The sequence below is a fragment of the Monodelphis domestica genome, chromosome 3 (genome assembly GCF_027887165.1).
Source record: "Monodelphis domestica isolate mMonDom1 chromosome 3, mMonDom1.pri, whole genome shotgun sequence".
NCBI classification, from domain to species: Eukaryota; Metazoa; Chordata; class Mammalia; order Didelphimorphia; family Didelphidae; genus Monodelphis; species Monodelphis domestica.
The window spans coordinates 10,939,836-10,962,596 of NC_077229.1; the positions used below are offsets into that span (position 1 = coordinate 10,939,836).

Genomic DNA, 22,761 nt, shown 5'->3' on the forward strand with positions numbered 1-22,761 from the left:
CCTCCTTCACACTCCAAACCCTTACTTTCTAGATCCCCAAATCTTCCCACTGTGAATCTTAAGATTTCTCAGACTCTACTTCTGAAGATTTGATTAAGCTATTCCCCATCTAAACAATGGAGGTACTTGATCAGGAATGTATTGAGAACTTTATATGCCATACTTAGGCATACCTTAAGGGAAGATAAAGTTGTAAAACTCCTTACTGAACAATGAAAAAGTCCCCAACCCATACTTATGGTGAGGCCAAGCCCTTAAGCTAGGTCTGTTTTTAGATCTAATACAAAATAGTGCTAAGTACCTATGAAGGTCAAATTAATCACTAAAAGGGCAAGCTTAGCAAAGAGATGTAAAATACTCAGAAGTTTTAGTCTACCCAGAGAAAGTGATAAGATGTGAATTAAGAAGGTGATAACAAGATGTGAATTAAGAATGGTCAGTCCTTTGGAAAATGTCTACTGTGATTGGTAGATGTGAAAATTTAGGGGCTTCAGGCAAGAACTTTGCAAATGTGTAAACAAAATTGGTAAGATGCCTTTACATTCCTCCTCAAGAGTCACACTGAGACAACCCTTATAAACCAACACATCTAACTTGGGGAGCACAAACCCTAGAGCAAGCTTACATGAGTAAAATCCCCTCACTGTCTCTGTCTTGAGAGATGCAGAAGCTACTGCTGCTTCTGGCCTAGTGGATTCCAACACCAACACTATCTGCTGATTAGGAGTGGACTCCAAGCCAGCTCCCACCCCACGTTACAAACCTTTTTTCCCAACCTCCCAAGTTGTTTTGGACTACAGAATATTACAAACTCTTTTCACAATCATGCTCCAGAAATTTATCTGAGCTTTTATTTTCAATGTTCACATCATTGGACTTAAATGTTTCTTCTGCTTCCTGACCCACCATCACCACTTACAACTCTTCAAAAATCTTTTTTCATCAGTAGGCAGCATAATCTAGAGAGAACAATCTTCTTTCTTTTTTAAGAAAAAATATTTTTAACATTGTTTTAAAATTCTTGAGTTCCAATTTCTGTCTCTCCCTCTTCCTATCCTCCACCCATTTAGAAGACAAGCAATGTGAAATCATGGCAAAGATATTTTAATATTAGCCATGATGAAAAAAAAACTAGAAAAAACACTTCCCCATCTCTTCAACACTTTCCTCATTCCCTCCTTCATGTCCAGGACTCAGAACCTCCTACTGAGCAGCTACACAGCCACAAACCCTGGGAAACAGACTAATCTGAAAGTAGAGGTCCACATTATTTGAGCTGCTGACAGAAATTGTCTCTTGAGAAGATTCTGTAAGGGATCATTTATATGGATGAATCTAGATTCTATGGAACTGTTTTAAAATAAATTATAATGTAGTAGCACTTCAATCCACAACTGTTTTCCTTATAGAATGATTATATTTTACCTTGTATGTTGTGAATTTCAAAACTACTCAACCCTGCTCAAACCATTCTTTAGAGGATGGGATTTGGCTATTTCCTGATCAATAACAATAGAGATACTTGGAATGACAGAATCAGTTCTTGGAAACTACAATCTCCACCCTACTCAGGGTAACAGGATTTAGGAAGGGCTGCAGCAAAGCTCAAGATTTAATTATTTGAGAATATGACCTTCAACAGACATGTGCAAAGGGGACAGACCTCTGGGCGGTCCTGGGTTAAGCTAGAGCCACCATTGGCACATGGGAGACACAGGAAGTGAGGTAGAGGACAGCTGAGGAGTCTGGGGACTTCCTGTGTGGAGGAAAGGAGGTTGGTGGTGCCTGGTGCTTGAGGTGGAAGCCCTGAGACTGTTTCTCCATTTTGGTCACGTGAGTGATAGGGACTGATCTCTTTTCTTTGCCTCAGCTATCTAAGGGCTTGGGCCTTTGGCCCAGCCTAAGCAGAGTGGGTATTTAAGCCCTATTCCCTTCTCTCTCTTTTCTCTCATACCTTTCTTCCTCCTGTTTGTAATTAAAAACTCTATAAAAGGTTGACTGCTGACTTGAGTTTTCATTTAGGAATTACATAGCTGAATTCCTTGGCGACCTTAAATTAATATATATCAGTCTTTTAAAGTGATTTCCATATCACAATGTGAGAGTGTGAAACACACTAACCCCTTTTATGATCATAGTAGTGTTAACCTTCATTGTTATTCTTATAACACAATCATTAGTTATGAGTTCATACTCAAATATAGTTTGCCTTAAAAAATTATAAACATTAGTTAAGAAACTTAGTTTGGGGTACTATCAAATCTTGTTTACATCTTGACCTTAAGCCTGTAAGCCAGGAGTTTCCTTAAATCCAACCATACCCCTCCTGGGTATATAACAAGTTGGTCAGACAAAAAGAAAGGATGGTCTTGTTTGCAGAAAAAGACAAGTCACACAGGAGGAGGGCTACTCTTCTTTTCAAATATTAGTTAACAAAATTGCTGAATCCTATTATTTCACCATAATCAGTAAAAACACCAAGAACATGAGTACTATAAAGTTACTATACATAGTAATCTTTTTTACACTTCCCAGATTAATCACACTTGTCATTAAATGCCCATATAAACAATTTTACAACCATCCTATTTTTATTATGACTGTATTTTCTGTACTGTGTCATCAGATTTCTTGGCATATAAAAGCTATCTACTAAGCCTCAGGGTCTCTGCTCTTGATTTGACCAGTCTGGCTTAATTAGAAGTCTGGTCTCCTCCCAAAAAATCTATTTAGCTTTGAGTTCTATACTGGTGTGATAAATCTTTGGCCATATATGTAACACAAGCTTTAATGGAAAATAAGTTTAATATTTTATATGTAACAGATAGGATTAGAAATTGTAGAATATAACTTTAGCAGTTATGTTACAGTGGCCTCTGGGTACAATCAATACAGAATATCAAGCTGATAGATACATTGTAATTTTCTATGTAAGATAGCTTTTGATAATGCATTAAACTGAATAGAAGTCATTGGAATGTCAATAAGTTTATTTCACATTTGAAATACACAATATTTCTTGTCTTTTAATTTTTGTTTTATAGAAATTTTCTGGAAATCCTTGTACAGGAAATGATGCTAATTATTTCTTCCCTAAATTAACTCTTTAGATTGGGATGCCATAAAATTATGAATTAAGGGATTAGAGAATAGGTCTAGAATTTTTTTAATTTTTTGAAATTGAAGTATTTAATTGGACATAGCGTAAGCAAAAAACTTGTTTCCACTTTTAATCTTGGTAGCATTGTTTGTACAGCTTTGGATTTAATAAAAAAAAATACTATTTCATACCTTATAAGGTTACCTTTTTCTTATATGGTCATGAATTCTTCCCTTATCAATAAACTAATTTGAAAGATAAACTCTTCTACACTCTCTTAGTTTTCCTATGGGATCACATTTTAGGTCTAAATCATATGCCTCTTTGGACCTAGTCATAGGAGAGCTAATGACAGTAGAGTGAATTGTCTGATTTTGAGCAAGATGAGAATTGAGCGTGAATGTCTGGTTTCTGTAATATATAGCATAAGAGGGAAAATGATAAGACTGAAGGTAAAATAATTTTATTTAATCTAAGGTAGCAGGGAGAAAAGATGGAAAATAAGAGATATATTTTCCTCACTGCTCTATTGAACTTGCTATTATGTGGCCACTATCCTAGTCATTCTCATAGGGAAGTTCAGCCAAAAACAAAACTGAACAAAAAGAACTTCGATATCGCCTCTTCATTCTACTCATCAAAACTTTCTCCACCCATTAACACTCACAAATCTGCCCAGGGGGGCAGTCCATGGGGTGATGCAGGAGACATCACCTTGTAGTCAACTCATGAGATCTTGACACCATTTCTGACTTTTTCTTTCTGACTTCTATTCTCACAAAATGATTTCCATTATACAATCCTCACCTCTGAGTCAAGTTCAGGCACACTCCAGTTATATTGCCACAGAAAGAGGGTAGGGTAAATTTACTTCACACAATAGCAAGACTGGAGATTCATGCAAACATATTTCCACATAGCTTGTATTCTTAAGGTTCCTCCCCAGTGTGGATTCTCCGATGAATAGCAAGACTGGAGCTCCGACTGAATGTCTTTCCACATTGCTTACATTCATAAGGTTTCTCACCTGTGTGAGTTCTCTCATGAACAGCAAGACTGGAGCTCCGACTGAATGTCTTTCCACACTGCTTGCATTCATAAGGTTTGTCCCCTGTGTGTGTTCTCTGATGTACACCAAGATTGGAGCTCCGACTGAATGTCTTTCCACACTGCTTGCATTCATAAGGTTTCTCACCAGTGTGGATTCTCTGATGTTCAGCAAGACGGAAGCTCTGACTGAATGTCTGTCCACATTGCTTGCATTCATAAGGTTTTTCACCAGTGTGGGTTCTCTGATGAACAGCAAGAGCAGAGATCTGCATGAATGTCTTTCCACACTGCTTGCATTCATAAGGTTTCTCCCCAGTGTGGGTTCTCTCATGAAAAGCAAGACTGGAGATCTGTGTGAATGTTTTTCCACACTGCTTGCATTCATGAGGTTTCTCACCAGTATGAATCCTCTGATGAACAGTAAGACTGGAGCTTGTAATGAATGTCTTTCTACATTGCTTGCATTCATAAGGTTTGTCCCCAGTGTGGATTCTCTGATGAACAGTAAGACTGGAGCTACGATTGAATGTCTTTCCACACTGCTTACATTCATAAGGTTTCTCCCCAGTATGGATTCTGTGATGTACAGCAAGATAGGAGCTCCGAACAAATGTCTTTCCACACTGATCACATTCATAAGGCCTCTCCCCATTGTGGGCTCTCTGATGTACAGCAAAATTGGAGTAATGTGTGAATGTCTTTCCACACTGATTGCATTCATAAGGTCTCTCACCAGAGTGGATTCTCTGATGTTCAGAAAGACTGGAACCTGTACTGAATGTTTGTCCACATTGCTTGCATTCATAAGGTTTCTCCCCAGTATGGGTTCTCTCATGAATAGCAAGAGAGGAGATCTGCAAGAATGTCTTTCCACACTGCTTGCAATCATAAGGTTTCTCCCCAGTGTGAATTCTCTCATGAACAGCAAGAGCAGAGCGCTGTGTGAATGTCTTTCCACAGTGCTTGCATTCATAAGGTTTCTCCCCTGTGTGGATTCTTCCATGAATACCAAGATTGGACCTTCGACTGAATGTCTTTCCACACTGCTTGCATTCATAAGGTTTCTCCCCAGTGTGGATTCTTTCATGAATACCAAGATTAGAACTCCGACTGAATTTCTTTCCACAGTGCTTGCATTCATAAGGTTTCTTCACTGTATGGATTCTCTGGTGAAAACCAAGATTGGAGCTCCGACTGAATGTCTTTCCACACTGCTTACATTCATAAGGTTTATCCCCAGTGTGGATTCTCTGATGGATAGCAAGACTGGAGCTCTTACTGAATGTCTTTCTACACTGCTTGCATTCATAAAGTTTGTCTTCAGTGTGAATTCTCTGATGTATAGCAAAATTGAAGTAATGTGGGAATGTCTTTCCACACTGATTGCATTCATAAGGTCTCTCATCAGAGTGCATTCTCTGATGTCCAGCAAGGCAGGCCCTGTGCATAAAACTCTTTCCGCACTGATTACATTCACTAGACATTTTCTCAGTGTGCATTCTTTGATGTTCAACATGAATTGAATTTTGAGGTGCAACACAGAATTCTCTGAAAGCAAAGTTATCGAGACCACCACTCATGAAATTTTGTAGACCCATTTCTTCCACAGGAAGGCTCACCTCTGTTGGATTCGCCTTAATTTCAAGTCTGATCTTTCCTTCTAAATGAAACAAACAGCAAAATATACACGTAAAGTTATATATACACTTACATAACTATCTCCTTTCCTCAACTGTCACAACATAAACCACTTTATATCCTATTTCCTCAGGTAAGAAGAAGACTTCCAATTGAAATGGGCATATTACATCCTTTGAAAATACCATTACCTCAAAGCGAAAGAACAATTTAAAAAACAAAGAGCCTCCCGTCAGATCTTATTGGCTCTTCATAAATAATCTGAGATTTTAGACAGACTAGCATTCTGAACTCTGATCATGACATCAGAAAGGCTGGATTAGTGACTTGACCCAAAATCTGGTGGCTGAGACCAAATCTTGTGACTGGGCAAACTCTGTCCACAGTACTAGACAATTCACTTTCCATCTTTTTCCATTCATTTTCATTATCTATATATTCAATCCTCTCTTCCTAGGTATAAATAACATTGGATGCATATAGACTAAATATTCCTATTACTTCAGCATCTAACTTTTCTGTAAGCGTTTTGGAATTCCCTTGATGATTGCTTTTGACCTTATTTTTTGTTCTAGTATATGAGATCAGATGAAGAAATTCAGCACTGTTTTTTTGCATTTATCCAAGGCATAAAAGGTTTTGTTCTGTTCCCTACTCCTTGAGAGCAGCCATTACTTTTCCTTAAATGCCTCTTTTCACTAAAATGAAATCCTTCTACTAAAAACAATTTGAAGAAAAACATGGCATTTCCAAAATTTAAAACTATGTCTCATATAGTAAGTTGAGTCCATGATCCTTTTGGAAGTAAATGGGCAATAAAGCTTGGAAAAATTCTCTTCCTATTTCCCATCTTATGTAGATACTGGCATTTTCATGATTTTCTTTAAAATCCTAATACAGGTGGTAGTGCATTCTCTTTGTACCTCAGAAACTAACTAAGATTGTTAAGCCTCAGCAAGTCAAAAGACCTCTGTTGCTCTAACCCCCTCAACAAAAACTTGGATATTATAATATCAAGTGACTCCTAAGGTTCCTATGAGGATTGAATGAGATATTTATGAAGTGTATGACACATACTAGGGGCCATAGGCAAATGGTACTATTTATTTTTTCCTAAAACTGTCATCCTCTTCACTCCTTCAGTTTCTGATTTTCTTGTTGAATTAAATACATTTCCATTCCCCAACACTCTTTTCTCCCTGGATCATCTAAGAGTGAGATTCAGGATATGGTGCTTATTCCTAAACAACCTCCATGTCTGGGTTCTAGATTTGGAGATCCAGGACAACCCAGAATGGTATTTCCCTTCCTTTGTATGCTCAGGACACAGCACGGTTCCAAAAACATATTTATTATTAAATATATGTTTACTGACTAGGCCGAGGGTTTATGTCAGGCCAAATCTCTACCAGGATCCTTGCATTCTGGTCTCTTTCCTGGAAGGCAAATGCATGCTCTGGGCTCAGCCATGTTTCTGTCTCTTGCCCTTATTTCTCAGCAGTCAACAGTAACTCAGTTGGAAGTAGAGCCAACCAAATCCTGAAGATTCCAGAGGCTCCTCTATAGGCTCTCATCTAAAGTGAGGTGCTGGGGGACAGCTGGCTAGCTCAGTGGATTGAGAGTGAGGCCTAGAGACGGGAGGTCCTAGGTTCAAATCTGGCCTAAGAGACTTCCCAGCTGTGTGACCCTAGGCAAGTCACTTGACCCCCATTGCCTAGCCCTTACCACTCTTCTGCCTTGGAGCCAATACACAGTATTGACTCCAAGATGGAAGGTAAGGGTTTAAAAAAAAAAAAGTGAGATGCTGTACTCACCTGATTGTCCAAGAACAGGACAAAGACTAAGCCACAGACAACAGGAAAGCTCTTAGACTAATGATTTAGGGAAAGCTTAGCCTCAGATGGCTTCTAGGTAAGGCAGCAGTCTTCTCTAATGTTCATGGGGTGCAGGTCAATGGACAGAAAGAAAATCAGGAAACCAAACACCTTGCTCCAATCCACATTGAAGTCCCTGAACTCAGCTGGGTCCTCACCATGGCAAGACAATCCTGTGACATCTCCCTCCCCATGGATTTCCTTTGCCACTCACAACAGCTTTCCAAATATTTCCTGGTCAGCACCTCTCCATCATGGCTTCCTCCCACCCTTTGCCTCATCTTCTGGGCTGAGAACTTGGCCTCATATTAAACTGAACAAAAGTTGGATCTCTTTGCAGAGCTCTCTTATCCTCCACATCTCACCTACTTAAGCTGCCTCTTCCTCTCTAGCCTCAGGATCAAAGGAAAAGGTCATTTTTTTCCTAAAGAAAATCTCTTTCCATGGGAAAAGAAACCCATCCCATCCCTCATCTAAACCCATTTTTCCTTCTTGCAGGGGTTCCATTGTTCTTTAATCTTTAGACTTTCCCACACTAATGAGCTAATGACTCTCTTCCTCTGAATAAACCATTTCTCCCCAATGCTCCAAACACTCTCACTTTAACTCTTTCACCCCGTAAAATACTACCCAACATCTGTACTCAGGATTAAGAATAAAATACTAGAGATGGCCATTTCTAATGAGTTGTGCCAGTGCCTTTCCCTTGTTTTCTCTGCTTTACTTTCTTTCAGAATTCTCAATCTAGATCTCCTGAAGCCCCAGGCCACCTCCCCCCATTAGACCTCTCTAGTGCTCCTTCTCTTTCCATCCTTCCCTCTCAAGATTGGCTGCCCTGGGACTGGGATTTGGAGGACTTCTACAGAACTGTCGGCATGCTGCTATGTGCTCCAGGAGACAGTGAGCTCTCCAGGAAGGCAAGAAATGTAGACTACAGCCCTTTATTTCCCCTATAACTTAGCCCAGGACTGGGCACAGAGAAAGCACTCATATTGTTTCTGGATACTACAGAGCTCAGAGGGGATAAGTTTAGCCCTTCTGGCACCTGCAAGAGACTTCCAGGCCCTGCAGTCCCAAATGCTGACTTCTTAGAAGATCATAGGCTGATCCCATAAAGGGAGCTGACAGGAAATGGAGTCCAACAGCCTCATCTGACAGATGTGGAAACCAAGGCTCAGGACTTCAGGGAATTGCTGGGGGAACCACGACTAAACCTCTGAAAAAGAATTCCAACTCAGACCCTCCTATCCCCATATCTAGCCCTGAATTCACCAGGGCACAGACAAGCCTCTGGTCACTCCTGCTCTGCCATACTTCTTTACTCCTCCCTCACCTGGGAAGAAGCTCCTCAGGCCTTCCTGTTCCAGCATCCATGGGGGTTCCTTCAGCTTCAAATAAGAGATCATGTCTTCTAGGGGAGCTGGAAGCCCTGGGAAAGGGACAATCAGTCAGGGAGGAGGATTTTAGCTCATCACGGTGTTCTCCTTAGGGAAAGGTTGGGGAGTCCGGTGACTCCACATAAAAACTCTCTTTGTAGGATTCCCACAGTAGTCTGCCCTCACACCTCAGTGTCTGTAATTCAGAAGCCCAGGATAGGATGTGCCTATTACCCTGCTAGGGCAACTAGAATGAGCACCGCTAGCCCCCCTCTCACCCATCCTGTTCTGGTTCATTCTGGCAGAAACTCCTAAACTCCCACACTGAGTCTGAAGGTCAGTTTTCTGGGTCAGTCTGAAGCCCCAGACACAGGGACGTTGAGGCAGCAGCTTTTGTCCCATAACCCTACCTGCTCCCTTCCTTCCTGACACCTCTATGAGTCTCATGGACTCTTCTCTGGGGGAGTCTCTTCTTCTTCTCCTGGGGAACTCAATAATCTTTGTTGGGCCCAATGCTGTCTCTCAGCCAGTTCATTCATTCTGACAATTAAAGAGAAGGACAAGCAGGGCAAGCAGGAGGCTTTAATCTGAGAATTCAGGAGCATCAAAGGGAGCCCCCAAGATCTCTTTACATGATACAAAGCCCTTTTAAAGGAGAAGCAGGCAGCAAGAGGGCCCTGGCTCTGGGACTTGGCATACCAGCCCTTGTCCCTTCCATATAACTTAAAATTACTCCCAATAAGTGCTGCTGTTGAAGGTGATATTCCCTTGGATGGCAGACTCGGGCAGCAGGGAGAGGGCTCCTTACCCAAAGAGTGCAGGTTCCAGGCATTCTCCAGCATCACCTCCTTGAACAGCTCCTTCTGGGCAGGGGACAAGAGGCACCACTCCTCCCGAGTGAACTCCACAACCACATCCTTGAAAGTCACCACCTCCTAGAGCAGCCCAAGGCAGAGCACAGAGGGCTGAAAGCCACTTCACAATGAAGAGGCCCCCTCTGGTCAGTTATAGGAGGAAACTGACACATAGAGAAGGGAGGGGCCCAAAGGTCCCGCCCTTGGTCAGTGTCAGAGCCAGCACTAGAAACCAAGTCTTTAAGAGCCCAATGGAAGCTTGAGAAGAGCAGCTCTAGGATGCTCAGAAGGGAAGCCAAGGACTTTCTAGTGTGTGAAGGGAAATCCCTAGGGGACCTGCAGGGCAGCCTGGATCCCAGGGGCCCCCGAGGTAGGATGTAGGAGTCAGTCACATGTCTGTGGCACTGTTGCTGTGTCCCAGGGCAGCCAGTATCAGTGTGAGCATCACCAACATGCCAGAGCCTGAGCCACGGAGAGGGGAGCTGGGGAAGGTAACAGTCAGGCACAGGAAGGAGAGGGGCCTTTTGTACCTCCCCCAGAACTAACTGGCTCCCTGGGCTCAGGGTTTGTTTCGGGGCTTTCCTGATCTCCTGATCACTGGTTATCCCAGCCTGAGCAAGCTGAATCGAGAAGGAGATCTGGAAAAGCTAAGACCTCTCTCCCTCTCTATCACTCTCTCTCTCTTCCCCCGCCTCCAAACTCTCTCTTTACTAATAAATGTTCATCAACCTGGTAATGAGCCCTCAGATTACTTTTACTTATAACACTATGGAAGGCACGAGAAAGAAGAGGAGTTCCAGAGAGTTTGGGGACTCAGGATGCAGCCCGGGTGACATCCTCAGAGAAGGCCCAGCTGATCTCAGATCATTTCCTTATTGATTCTATTTACCAGTAACTGCTTTTGTCTGGGAGCTGCCTGAGTCCAGCTTCTCTGCCTCCACACTCAGCCAGCCTGAAATAGGGGAAGTGCAGAATCCAGCTCTTGGGCACTTCATCACTGTTCTAGACTCATTTCAAGGCATTTGCTGACCTTGGAAGATGCAGGCAAGCCCAGGGAGAGATGGCTGGGTTTAAGCCCAAAGTTCAGGCTCTCACCTTGCACTGGAGTCACACAAGAATCTCTTCTTAGACTGAGGAGAGAAGGAGGGCTGGGGCACTGCTGGCCCCTTATTATTCACTATTCCAGTCAGTCAGTATCCCTGAGTATCTCAGCTCTGTAACTAATGGTGATCCTTCATCCCATGGCAGACATCACTTAGCCTGTCTGTTCTTTGTTCTGTGATCCTCCACACTTATCAACAAGATCTATCCTTCTGCTAAGGGTTTGGAGCATTAACAGAGACAAGCCCGAACCCCTTTATTGACAGGCAGCATTCTGCTGCTTCTCTTCCTTGGAGAGCTGCCTCAGTTTACCTTTTGGTTACATTTCATTCCCAACACCTGCAAATGTGAGCTGCACAATCTTAGACAGAACAGTAAAGGTTCACTAATGAAGAGGAGCCTGCAGTATTTTTAGGAAGACACCCCGAAGGGGAAAGATCATTTGCTTTTTCAACACCCCAAGCAGCAGAAATATAGGAGAAATGAATAACTGAAGACAACTGTAGCAAGAGCAAAACATCAGAGAGCAGAAAGAGGCTTCTTTTAAAAACTACAACTTCCCAGCTGGGTGACCCTGGGCAAGTCACTTGACCCCCATTGCCTAGCCCTTACCACTCTTCTGCCTCCAAGACGGAAGGTAAGGGTTTAAAAAAAAAAACTACAAACAAGGGGAAAGGGAAGGAGGAAACCCAGAGAAGGCTGAAGGCAAAGCAGAAGTCCAGGGGGGGATCATGGGAAGAATTGTGCAGAGTCCCATCTGCTCCCTGAAGATGCTTCTTGTGTTGGACTGCAGGACCACAGGAGAGAAGAGGTAAATACAGAGAAGACTGGGGCACACACAGGGCACCTCAAGGAGTAGAAACTTTCATTTTCATTCCCTCTACATTCAGCACCTGTTCTGCAGTGAGGAATTCTATAGAACAGAGGTGGAATGTACCAGCTGCTGGCTCTGGTACAAACAGTTCTGCTCGAGAACACTCGAAGCTCCTCTCCTGAGAAAAAGGCCTCATCTCTCTGTGAAGACCTTTCCTGGGTTAACCCCAAACTCCTTACTCTCTTTCAATTGGGGAGTTCAGCAGGCCAGGGGAAGGGTCTCACACACACAGCGGAGATCTCTGGGGCATCCCCAGCTCCTTCTGGGCAGGGAACAATAGGTGCCACGCCTCCCGTGTGAAGTCCACAGTCACATCCTTGAACATCACTGCCCAGGAGAACAGCTGAGTCGTCCATAGCTTCTGACCACATAATGTTGCTGTTAGTCTGATAAAATGTTGTCCTGCATCTGCTCATACTTTGCATCAGTTCATGGAAGTCTTCCCAGGTTTCTCTGAAATGATGCTGCCTGTTATTTCCATAGTCCAACAGGGTTACACTATAATCACACACCACACGTTCGACCATTCCCCAATTAATGTCCCTCCATTTCTAATTCTCTGCTACCACAAAAAGATCTGCTATATAAGTATCTTTGTATAAATAGGTAATTTCCCCCTGTTGGAGATATCTGGGATACATGCCTAGATCAAAGAGTATGCACACTTTGAAAGTCTTTTGGGCAAAGGTCCAAATGGCCCCCCAAATGGTCAATTAATGGACAACAACTCCACCAACAGTGCATGAGTGTCCCAGGTTTCACATATCTCTAATGTTACCATGGTCTTTTTCTGGCACAATGGCCAAATTGTCAGGCATGAGAGGGTACCTCAGAGGTGCTTTTACTTTGTAGTTCAAGCATACAAATGCTTAACCGAACTCGAGATAAGAGGCAATTACCAAAAAAATGGAAAACTCTGATTATTTAAAACAGGAAAAACTTCTGCACAGGAACTTAAACTGTTTGCCTCAGTTTCCTCAAATGTGAAATGATGAGAATAAGAACATTTACCCCAGAGAGTTATTACACAGAGTGTTGACAGCAGAATTTTAGGAGAACATAAAGCACTCCAGTCTGTCTGTATCTCATCCTTTGCCACTGAGCCAGATGTCTTTGTAACAAGGCTAAGATGTGTCCCTCAGAACCTCCCAATTTGCACAGAAAACTCCGAGGCCTTCCAGAAACTCACCCTTTTCTCTCCAGCCAACAAGGGGAGGACTAGACCAGTGAGGAATTCTACAGAACAGAGGATTAATGTACCAGCTGCTGGCTCTGTTACAAACAGTTCTGATGGAGAACACTCTAAGCTCCTCTTCTGGGAAAAAGGCTCTCCCTCCTGCCTTGGGCGTCCGGCCTCAGAGCTTCCTTCAAGTCCCAGCTGAATCCTCCCCTCAGGAACCAAAAATCTCCCCAGAACCCTTAGAGTCTTCCCTCCCATGATGAATCCCTCCATCCTGCCTGCATAGAGCTGGTTTGGACACAGCTGCTGAGGGGTCTCGTTGGTCAGACTCAGGGGGCCTGGAAGGCAGCCAATGGTTTCTATCTTCCTTTGTGCTGACAGTGCCTGGCACACACCAGGGAGTTCCTTCAGACTGGCTGACTTGGGCTAAGAAGTAGGAAAGAGGAAGGAGCCAGAGAGAACCAGGCAAGACTCCAGGACTTGAGGCAGAACCCAGTGAGCCGCACCAGGAGACAATGTCTTCCCTGAGGATGGCACAGACCAAGGGACATCCTCAACCTCGGCTCTAGACCACACTAAAGAGGGAATAGGTGAAAAGAAGCAGAGGGAGAAGGTGTGAGTGTTGCCAGGCAAGCAGGGAGAACAAAGACAGGATCCCTAGACAGGGAAGAAGAAGGAATCAGTGATCATCCTTGGTGCTCGTTTGTGCACAGCAGGAAATCTGACATGGGAGGCAGAGCCTGGGGGGACCTCTTGGAGTATAAACTGACCAAGGGCCAAGGAATCACTCCCAAAGCTGGGAAGAGAGCCAGGAAGGGCTATTGCCTGGGATGTGGGGATAGAAAGGGCCCAGCAGGAAGGAGGGAGCAGCTTCCCAGCCCATCTTGTGTCAGAGCCAGGGAAGGTCCTGTTATAAGGAAGAGGGGATTTGAACCCATGAAGTGTGCAGAGGGCAGAGGCACGGGGTAGCAGAGTGCAGAGTTCTGGAGTTCTACTGGAGACAGACACTTGGCCTTGGGCTGAATTCATTCTCTCTCTGGCTTTACCTGGAGGGAGACTGTGTACCTGCTTCCCTGACACCTGACTGAAACATCTGGGTTTCCTGTGTGATCCTGAACATCTGAGCCATCTGTCTGTGAGAATGAGGTTTGGGGCCTTTGCATCCAAAACCTCTTCTTGGGCCCTGTCCTGCCTAACAGCCAAACTACCTCCATTACCACCAAAAGTGGGGTTGGTTTGGGTTAGTGTAGGATATTTATATTGGGGTCTGGGTCCCTAGACTGATAGGTGAGTCGAGTATAGTTAGATCCAAGAAGACTCCTGGTGACAGAACCTTGAGATCTTGTGGGGTTTAGAGATGGCAATAGCTTAAGTTATCCAAATCCCTTTTTACCTTTAAACAAGTCTTCATTCCATCTTACTAGAGAGGGAGGGGTGTGTGTGTGTGTGTGTGTGTGTGTGTGTGTGTGTGTGTGTGTGTGTGTGTGTGTGATCTCAGTGTCTGGCTTTCCCTGCAATCGGCTTAATCAGACTTCCTAAAACACTGTAATCTTCTGTTATTGGCCTAATTACACATCCAACCCCATCCCCCAAAATCCTACCATTATTTCAGGCTTCACTGGCTGAGGGGGCTCCCACCAGGGGCTGGAATGCACTTACCTGGGCTGGGAGTCTGTCACTCTCAAAGGCCATCCCTGAGGCTCCAGGCTCCCTGTAGAGGCAGCAAAGGAGTGAGTCCATCTGGTGAAGCTCCCCCATCTTTTCCCGGCCTTGTCTTTGTAAGGGTTAAATTAGGAGTTTTGACAAAATGAGAGAACAGTTTTTAATCTTTTAAGTTTTAATGAGAAAATAGTCTAACTACCACTAATAACAACCAATCCCACAAAGCTCCAACCCAATCCAGTCCAATCAAAATGAAATCAATCACTGTTTAATCCAACCCCAATCCGGTCTGTTAATGAAGACCAGGCACCTTCAAAAAGTTCAAGAAAGAAAAAACCCAACAGCCCAATCTAAAACCCAAAACCCTCTAAAGGCTAAAGCCAAAAAGCCTTCTCAGTAAGATCAGGCCCATCTTTATATTCCAGTGATTAACCATCAACCGCCAACCCAACACACAGCAGTAAATGTCCCCCTAACTGCCAGCCCTAACTGTCAGCAACAGACAGACTGACCAATTGATGCTGACCCTTTTGTACCTCACTTCCTGTCTTTATGGTTCCTTCTTTCTGTCTCTATGGTTTCTACTTCCTGTAACTGTGAACTGGTTTATCCCTACACATCTCTAGGATAAGAGGACCTCCAGGTTCCCCATTATATTAAAAATGGAATAAAGAATAAAGGAAAGAAGAAAACCAAATTAACAGAATCAAAGATGAAAATGGAGAGCTCACTTCTAATGAAGAGGAAATTAAGGCAATCATCAAAAACGATTTTGACCAATTATATGGCAATTTAATTGATATGGATGAATATTTACAAAAATATAAATTGCTTAGATTAACAGAGGAAGAAATAGAATACTTTAAATAATCCCAAATCAGTTTGGGAAAAAAAGACCCCTACCACCTAATACTTGATTGGATTTTAGTGATAATGATAGGTTTAAGATAATCAGTATTGTGATTCTAAAGTGATTAGTATAAATTCCATTATAATCTTCATACAATCAGTAAAATTTATAATATTTACAAAGATTTCTAACTAAAACATAAAAACTGCTTCTAACGGGATATCTAACTCCTCACTAAGATTGTACTTCCCTTTATCATAAGATGTTGACTATCAGGATCTCATGTCCAAATATGGCACAAACATCACGCCCCCTTTCCTGTTTGGAAATAGTCATCTCTTCCCCCAGATCATATGAGGGATAATGGTCACTTGAATTGAGTAAGTCATTAATAAAAGGACTAATATGGGCTTTCCGAAATGAACTAACCAATCAGCTTTGTAATTGGGTAACTGTTTCTAAAATAAGGTCTATATGATGTTATGCCTTCTGATCTTGTATGGAAGTATTCAGCTTGTCATAAAAACCAGGTGTCAACCTCTGGGCGTTGTCTTACTAAATTCCAAATCCCCTTTATGACACAAGTACTGATTCCAAAGCCAGGTAGATCAAAATCAGAGAAAGAAAACTACAGACCAATCTCCTTAATGCACAGAGATGCAAAAATCTTAAATAGGATACTAGAAAAAAGACTCCAGCAAGTGATCATGAGGGTTATTCATTATGATCAGGTGGGATTTATACCAGGAATGCAACAATGGTTCAATATTAGGAAAACCATCCACATAATTGACCATATCAACAAGCAAACCAACAAAAATCACATGATTATCTCAATAGACGCAGAAAAAGCCTTTGACAAAATACAACACCCATTCCTATTGAAAACACTAGAAAGTATAGGAATAGAAGGGCCTTTCCTAAAAATAATAAACAGTATATATCTAAAACCATCAGCAAACATCATCTGCAATGGGGATAAACTAGAAGCCTTCCCAATAAAATCAGGAGTGAAACAAGGATGCCCATTATCATCTCTATTATTTAACATTGTACTAGAAACACTAGCAGTAGCAATTAGAGAAGGAAAAGAAATTGAAGGCATTATAAAATAGGCAATGAGGAGACCAAATTATCGCTCTTTGCAGATGATATGATGGTCTATTTAAAGAACCCCAGAGAATTGACTAAAAAGCTAGTGGAAATGATCAACAACTATGGCAAAGCTGAAGGATACAAAATAAACCCACATAAGTCATCAGCATTTCTATACATCTCCAACATAGTTCAGCAGCAAGAATTAGAAGGAGAAATTCCATTTAAAACCACTGTAGACAATATAAAATACTTAGGAATCTATCTGCCATGACAAACACAGGAACTATATGTCCACAACTACAAAACAATCTCCACACAATTAAAACTAGAACTAAATAACTGGAAAAACATTAATTGCTCATGGGTGGGATGAGCTAACATAATAAAAATTACAATCCTACTCAAACTTATTTATTTAGTGCCATACTCATTGAACTACCAAAAAACTTTTTTAATAAATTAGAAAAAAACCATAACAAAGTTAATTTGGAAGAACAAAAGATCAAAGCAGGGAAATCTTGAAAAAAAAAATGCAAAGGAAAGTGGCCTAGCAGTACCAGATCTTAAACTATACTATAAAGCAGTGGTCATCAAAACAATATGGTACTGGCTAAGAGATGGAAGGGAAGATCCGTGGAATAGACTTGGGGTAAGTGACCTCAGCAAGACAGTCTATCATAAACTCAAAGATCTCAGCTTTTGGGATACAAATCCACTATTTGACAAAAACTGCTGGGAAAATTGGAAAACAGTGTGGGAGAGATTGGGTTTAGATCAACATCTCACACCCTATAACAAGATAAATTCAGAGTTGGTGAATGACTTGAATACAAAGAAGGAAACTATAAGTAAATTAGGTGAACACAGAATAATATACATGTCATATCTTGGGAAAGGAAAAAATTTTAAGACCAAGCAAGAGTTAGAAAAAAATTGCAAAGTGAAAAATCAATAATTTTGATTACATCAAATTAAAAAGATTTTGTACAAACAAAACCAATGCAACCAAAATTAGAAGGGAAACAACAATTTGGGAAAAAATCCTTATGACAAAAACCTCTGACAAAAGTCTACTTATTCAAATTTAAAAGGAGCTAAATCAATTGTACCAAAAAAAATCAAGCCATTCCCCAATGATAAATGGGCACAGAACATGAATAGGCAATTTTCAGATGAAGAAATAAAAACTATTAATAAGCACATGAAAAAGTGTTCTAAATCTCTTATAATCAGAGAAATGAAAATCAAAACAACTCTGAGGTATCACCTCACACCTAACAGATTGGCTAACATGACTGCTATGGAAAGTAACGAATGTCAGGGATGTGACAAAATTGGGACATTAATGCATTGCTGGTAGAGTTGTGAATTGATCCAACTTTTCTGGAGGGCAATCTGGAACTATGCCCAAAGGGCACTAAAAGACTGTCTGCCCTTTGACCCAGCTATAGCACTTCAGGGTTTGTGCCCCAAAAAGATAATAAGGAAAAAGACTTGTACAAAAATATTCATAGCTGCACTTTGTGGTGGCAAAAAAATGGAAAATGAGGGGATGCCCTTCAATTGGGGAATGGCTGAACAAATTGCGGTATCTGTTGGTGAAGGAACACTATTGTGCTCAAAGGAATGATGAACTGGAGGGATTCCATGTGAACAACCTCCAGGAACTGATGCAGAGTGAAAGGAGCAGAACCAGGAGAACATTGTACACAGAGACTGAAAACTGTGGTACAATGGAATGCAAAGGACTTCTCCACTAGTGGCAATGCAGTGATCCAGGACAATTCTGAGGCATTTATGAGAAAGAAGCTATTCACATTGATAGGAAGAACTGTGGGAGTAGAAACACAGAAGAAAAACAACTGCTTTGTTACATGGGGGAGGGGGGGTATCATTGGGGATGTAGACTCTAAAAGATCAGGCACCCTGAGCTGGGAGGGTGAAGAAGCACAGAGGGCAGAGGTTTTCCCTTCTCTTCCCAGGCCCGAGGCTGCCCCACAGGGATCTCCCCAGGGTGAAGGGCTACAGGAGTCACCCAGGTTCAGGCCTGCCCTCAGCTTGCTTCCAGGTGGGGGGTGGGGGGGAACCTGGGAAGAGAAGAGGGTCTGGAAGGGGCCTGAGGGCTCTGTCAGAAGGGGGAGCAGGGAAGCCTGGGGAAGGGGAGCCAAGGGAGGGACTGGGAAAGCACAGGGTCCAACAGAGCTCCTGGCAAGGAGGGCAGGACCCTGCGGAGACTCAAGTGTTCCTGGGGGTGGCTGAGCCTGGAGAAACAGGATGAAGGGATGCTGGGGTCTCCCTAGGAGCTGGGGAGGGGAGCCTGGGACCCTCTGGCACAGCTGAGGCTGGGAATCCCTAAAGGGAACTGGAGCCAGGGAGCCCAAGGACTGGGCCTTGATGGGGACCAACCCAAGGACCAGGGGGCCAAAGAAGGGGGTCAGGAAAGGGCTTTGGCTCCTGGGGAGTCCAAGGGCAGGAAGACAGAGCTCACAGATCCTCCCAGAGGGCTCCACAGAGGAACCTCTAAGTAGGAGCTGGGGGGTGAGGACACCTGGGTCATGTGAATTTTAGATTTTCTCCATTTTGATTTTAGATTTTCTCCATTTTAGTCTAACACTACACTGGCATGCGCTGGCAAGTGACAAATCAGAAACAACTGACTGTCCCCAGGGCTGCCCTAAGCCAAGCCTGAGCCAGCATAAGCACATGTGAGACGCAGGAAGTGATGTAGAGAACTGCCTTTGGAGTTCTCATGACTTCCTTTGGGGATTACCTGGGCATGAGATGACCCTGGAACTCAAACTTGGAGGAGCTCCAAGGACAGATTCCTTGAGATGGTCACTTGATAAATGATAAGATTGACTCCCCTTTCCCTTGCCTCTCTAGGGAGGCCTCCTTGGTCAAGGCCTTTGAACTACTACCTGGCTCAGCCTGAGCTGGAGTAGTTTAAATTAACTCTTTTTCCCCTCTCTCTCTCTCTTAATTTCTTCCTTCTATTGTAAATAAATCACCATAAAATTCAATTCTGACTTGAGTGTTTCATTGGGATTTAGAAATTAAATCCCTGGTGACCAACTAAATTTATAATCAGTCTCAACCCTAATTTTACTCTTTACAGTCAGGAATCCCTGGGCTCCTGGAATGGCCCCTCTCACCCTCTAGACTCCATCCCAGGGTTGGGATTCCCCAGGGGCCATGACCAGGCTGGGCAGGAGAGTCCCCTACCTTCCCTCCCCCCACTATGCTGGGAACCCTTCCCTGCCATGCCCACAGACTACCTAGATACAGCCTAAAATATGTGGGGGCAGCAGAGATTTCTTGGGGAAGAGCAGGGCCCTATGGGGGGGGGGGTGCTGAGGGAATGTGAGGCACACAGTGAGGAGCCATTTGGGGGTGCTATGGGGTGGTTGAAACAACTCAGGAGAATTGGGCAGGTGAAGAGGGGGTCAGTGGGGGGGGGGGGGGAGAAAAGGAGAAGGGGAGGGTAAGGAGGGGGAGAACCAGGAACGCAGTCAGAGATGAGGCCAAGAGGCCAAGATGGGTCCAATCTGACAAGAATCTGGCCCAAAGCCAAAGCCCTGCTCTCCAAGAAGGGGGGGGGGGGGGGCGCTACAGGAGGACTTCGGTACCTTTCCCATCCCAGTACTCAAGTGCCATGAGGGTCCCTCCTAGTCCACCAGGGGGTCCCAGATGGCCTCCATGGGTTGATCCTCCAGACAGGAAGCCCTTCCAGGAGGCCAAGCCAGGTTCGAGGTTCAAAGACAAAAGGGGGAGCTGCCAAGAGCACAGGAAGGATCTGAGGCCAGACTTGAACCCTGGACCTCCCCACTCCCGGCCTGGCACTCTCCCTTGGGCTCCCCAGACGCCCAAGTGGGGCTCCCTTTGCCAGAGGGTGATCCTCCCTGTGGGAAAGGCCCTCCTCCTCCCTCAGCCCCGTCCCCCATCACTGACTGCAGGGCCTTCTGGCCTCTCTTACCCCTTCGGGCTGGCCTCCATTCACACTCTCAGGTGATTTTCTTCAGCCCAGGATGCTCTTAGGTATTCCCAGCCCTAAGGGCTCCATTCCCCCTCCTCCCTGCCAACCCCTTAACCCCAGGACAAAACATCCTCCTGGGAATCCATCAAGGGAACCTCCAGCTTCTGGCGAGGGGCACCTTCAATGGCTGTCCCCCACAGGCGGCTCACAGGCTCTCCCTCCCCAGCTCGGTCCACTATCCTCCCCGGCTTCCCTACAGCCCAAACATCAATCTCGCCTCCTCCAGGAAGCCCTCCTGAACCCCTCTTCACTCTCCGACCTCTCTCTGCTCATTATTGCCTGTTTAGCCTGAACAGAGCAGGCTTGGGGTCACTAAAGCTGAGGCTGCACAAGGGGCGGGGGAAGGGGAGGAGCTCGGGGGCCTGGAGCACAGAGGCTGGAAGGCAGGTCTCCTGGCTCCTTAAGTGGCACCGTAAAACTGCATCCGATACTGCCCCTCCCCTTAAGCCCCCTTCAGGCAGGACGTTTTAGCAGGAAAGAAGATCCCGAAGAGGAAGCCAGAAGACACAGCTGACCCCGGTCAGAGACCAGAGCAGCTCCATGGATACGTCGTACCCTGCAGGAAATCCGCGCCCCGGCGCTGACCGTCCCGCTCCAGCCCCGCGTCCTTTCCAGCCCAAGCCAACCCCGCCGCCTTTGGGAAGATTCACGAATTGGGCTCCAGGAGGCACAAGGCGGGAGGTGTCTGCCCCAGAGGGACTCGTAACTGGGAAGATTCGAGCTCAGTCATGCGCTCTGCCTCCCGCCCTCCCCCAGGCTCTCTCTCTGGCCCCTCCCCCCTCGAGGCCCCCTTTGCCGCTGTCCCCCGCCACCACTTCATAATTACCGAGGCTGGAGGCGCGGGGCGGAGGGAGTTCCAGGGCCAGCGAAGAAGCCGAGGAGGGAAAAGGTTTGGAAGCGGCGGAGGGGAGGGGGAAACTGAGTATAATCCTCACTTCCGGTTTCCCAGAGGCCTCTGCGTCGCCGGTTCCGAGGCTAGATTACCCCACCGTACGCCCTGAGCCTGGCCCTCCGCCTCTCCTCTCCTCTCCTCCCCAGCTTCCCATCCTAGCCTCCTGCGTGTGCCCCGCCTCCCACCTGCCCTCCCCTTCATTCCTCAGCGCCCACTTTGGGCCTTTGGGTGAGAGGGATAGTGCTGCCTGTGTTGGCCCAGTTCTGGTCTCCGGCTTTTCGGATAGAAAGAAAAGGGTCCCGGGGCATCAGGCGTCTGGAGGTCGACCTCTTCCAGATCCTAAAACAGTGCGGGATGGGGGGGGGAGGGGGGGGGCCGGAACCTTTTCTCTTCCCCCTACCCATGGAGAAAAGAAATGTGGGCGTGGCCATACTTCTGACAGCCTGCAGAGCCAGGCTGAGACTGAGACCTCTGCAGGAGTTTAGAAGAAAAGAGGCACAAGCAGAAGAAAGAAGGACAAAGCCCCACCCTCATGATCCGCCCTCTCTAGGCAGGTCCCTATTGCCCAGGTGTCCCTGGCCACGCCCCTCTTGCTCTGACCACATTCTAGGGCATAAAAACTTCACAACCAAAGGCAAAAACAGCAGAAGTAATAAATGCATCCTGTTCAGATCATGATCCAATAAAAATTATAATAGTAACAATTCATGAAAAGACTAAAATTAATTGGAAATTGTAAGAAATTTAAAATTAGCTTTTAGGCTAAATATGTGAGTTCTAAATGAATATTTTGGTCGCCCACATAAAAATATTATAGCTTAAGTCAAAATGACTTTTAGTAGCTTTATTTACAAAGTGGTGGACAGTTAGAAGGGTGTAGCCGAGTGGGGTGAGTAGCTTGCAGGCAGTGGAAAAGGGCTTTTATCTCTGGGTCTCCTAGGGAGAGGAGTGTGTGGCTCACTCTGGGACTGACAATTTCTAACAGTTGGAGACAGAGAAATGGAATTAAGCCCTTATCAGCCTCATTAATTATTAATTAACAGGGGTAGATAGAGAGTGGGTATATTATTAGATTGTCAGAGTAGAAGAGTGGGCTGGGTCCTGGCCTGGCAGAATATACTGTCCTCCAAGGCTGGTAGATTTAGGGCTTTTTAGAAAATTTTAGTCAGGATTTAGATC

General features: G+C 44.5%; 2 protein-coding genes across 9 annotated transcripts in view; both read right to left on the bottom strand.

Annotated features, from left to right (window-relative positions):
* LOC103096484 (zinc finger protein 420-like) overlaps positions 1-21,636 on the bottom strand; it is a 54,538-nt gene extending 32,902 nt beyond the window's left edge. For both annotated transcript variants that reach the window (XR_008917141.1, XM_056820500.1), the window contains exon 1: positions 21,517-21,636. The gene's annotated coding sequence lies outside the window, so the exon portion shown is untranslated. The remainder of the gene's footprint in view (positions 1-21,516) is intronic.
* On the bottom strand, positions 2,787-21,630 carry LOC103104743 (zinc finger protein 420-like). 7 transcript variants are annotated; one of them, XM_056820503.1, is made up of 5 exons: positions 21,517-21,630; positions 14,707-14,821; positions 9,847-9,973; positions 8,996-9,082; positions 2,787-5,810 (listed from the first exon to the last, which is right to left on the bottom strand). In XM_056820503.1, the coding sequence occupies exons 2-5, from the start codon at positions 14,803-14,805 to the stop codon at positions 4,030-4,032; spliced, it is 2,094 nt and encodes a 697-aa protein (XP_056676481.1). In that variant the 5' UTR covers positions 14,806-14,821; positions 21,517-21,630; the 3' UTR covers positions 2,787-4,029. The 7 variants fall into 7 exon arrangements, with proteins under 7 accessions (XP_056676481.1, XP_056676479.1, XP_056676482.1 ...); XM_056820501.1 differs by having other exon boundaries at positions 8,996-9,091; XM_056820504.1 differs by having other exon boundaries at positions 8,996-9,091; positions 14,707-14,758; positions 21,517-21,615.
* Positions 21,637-22,761: the final 1,125 nt, after the last annotated feature.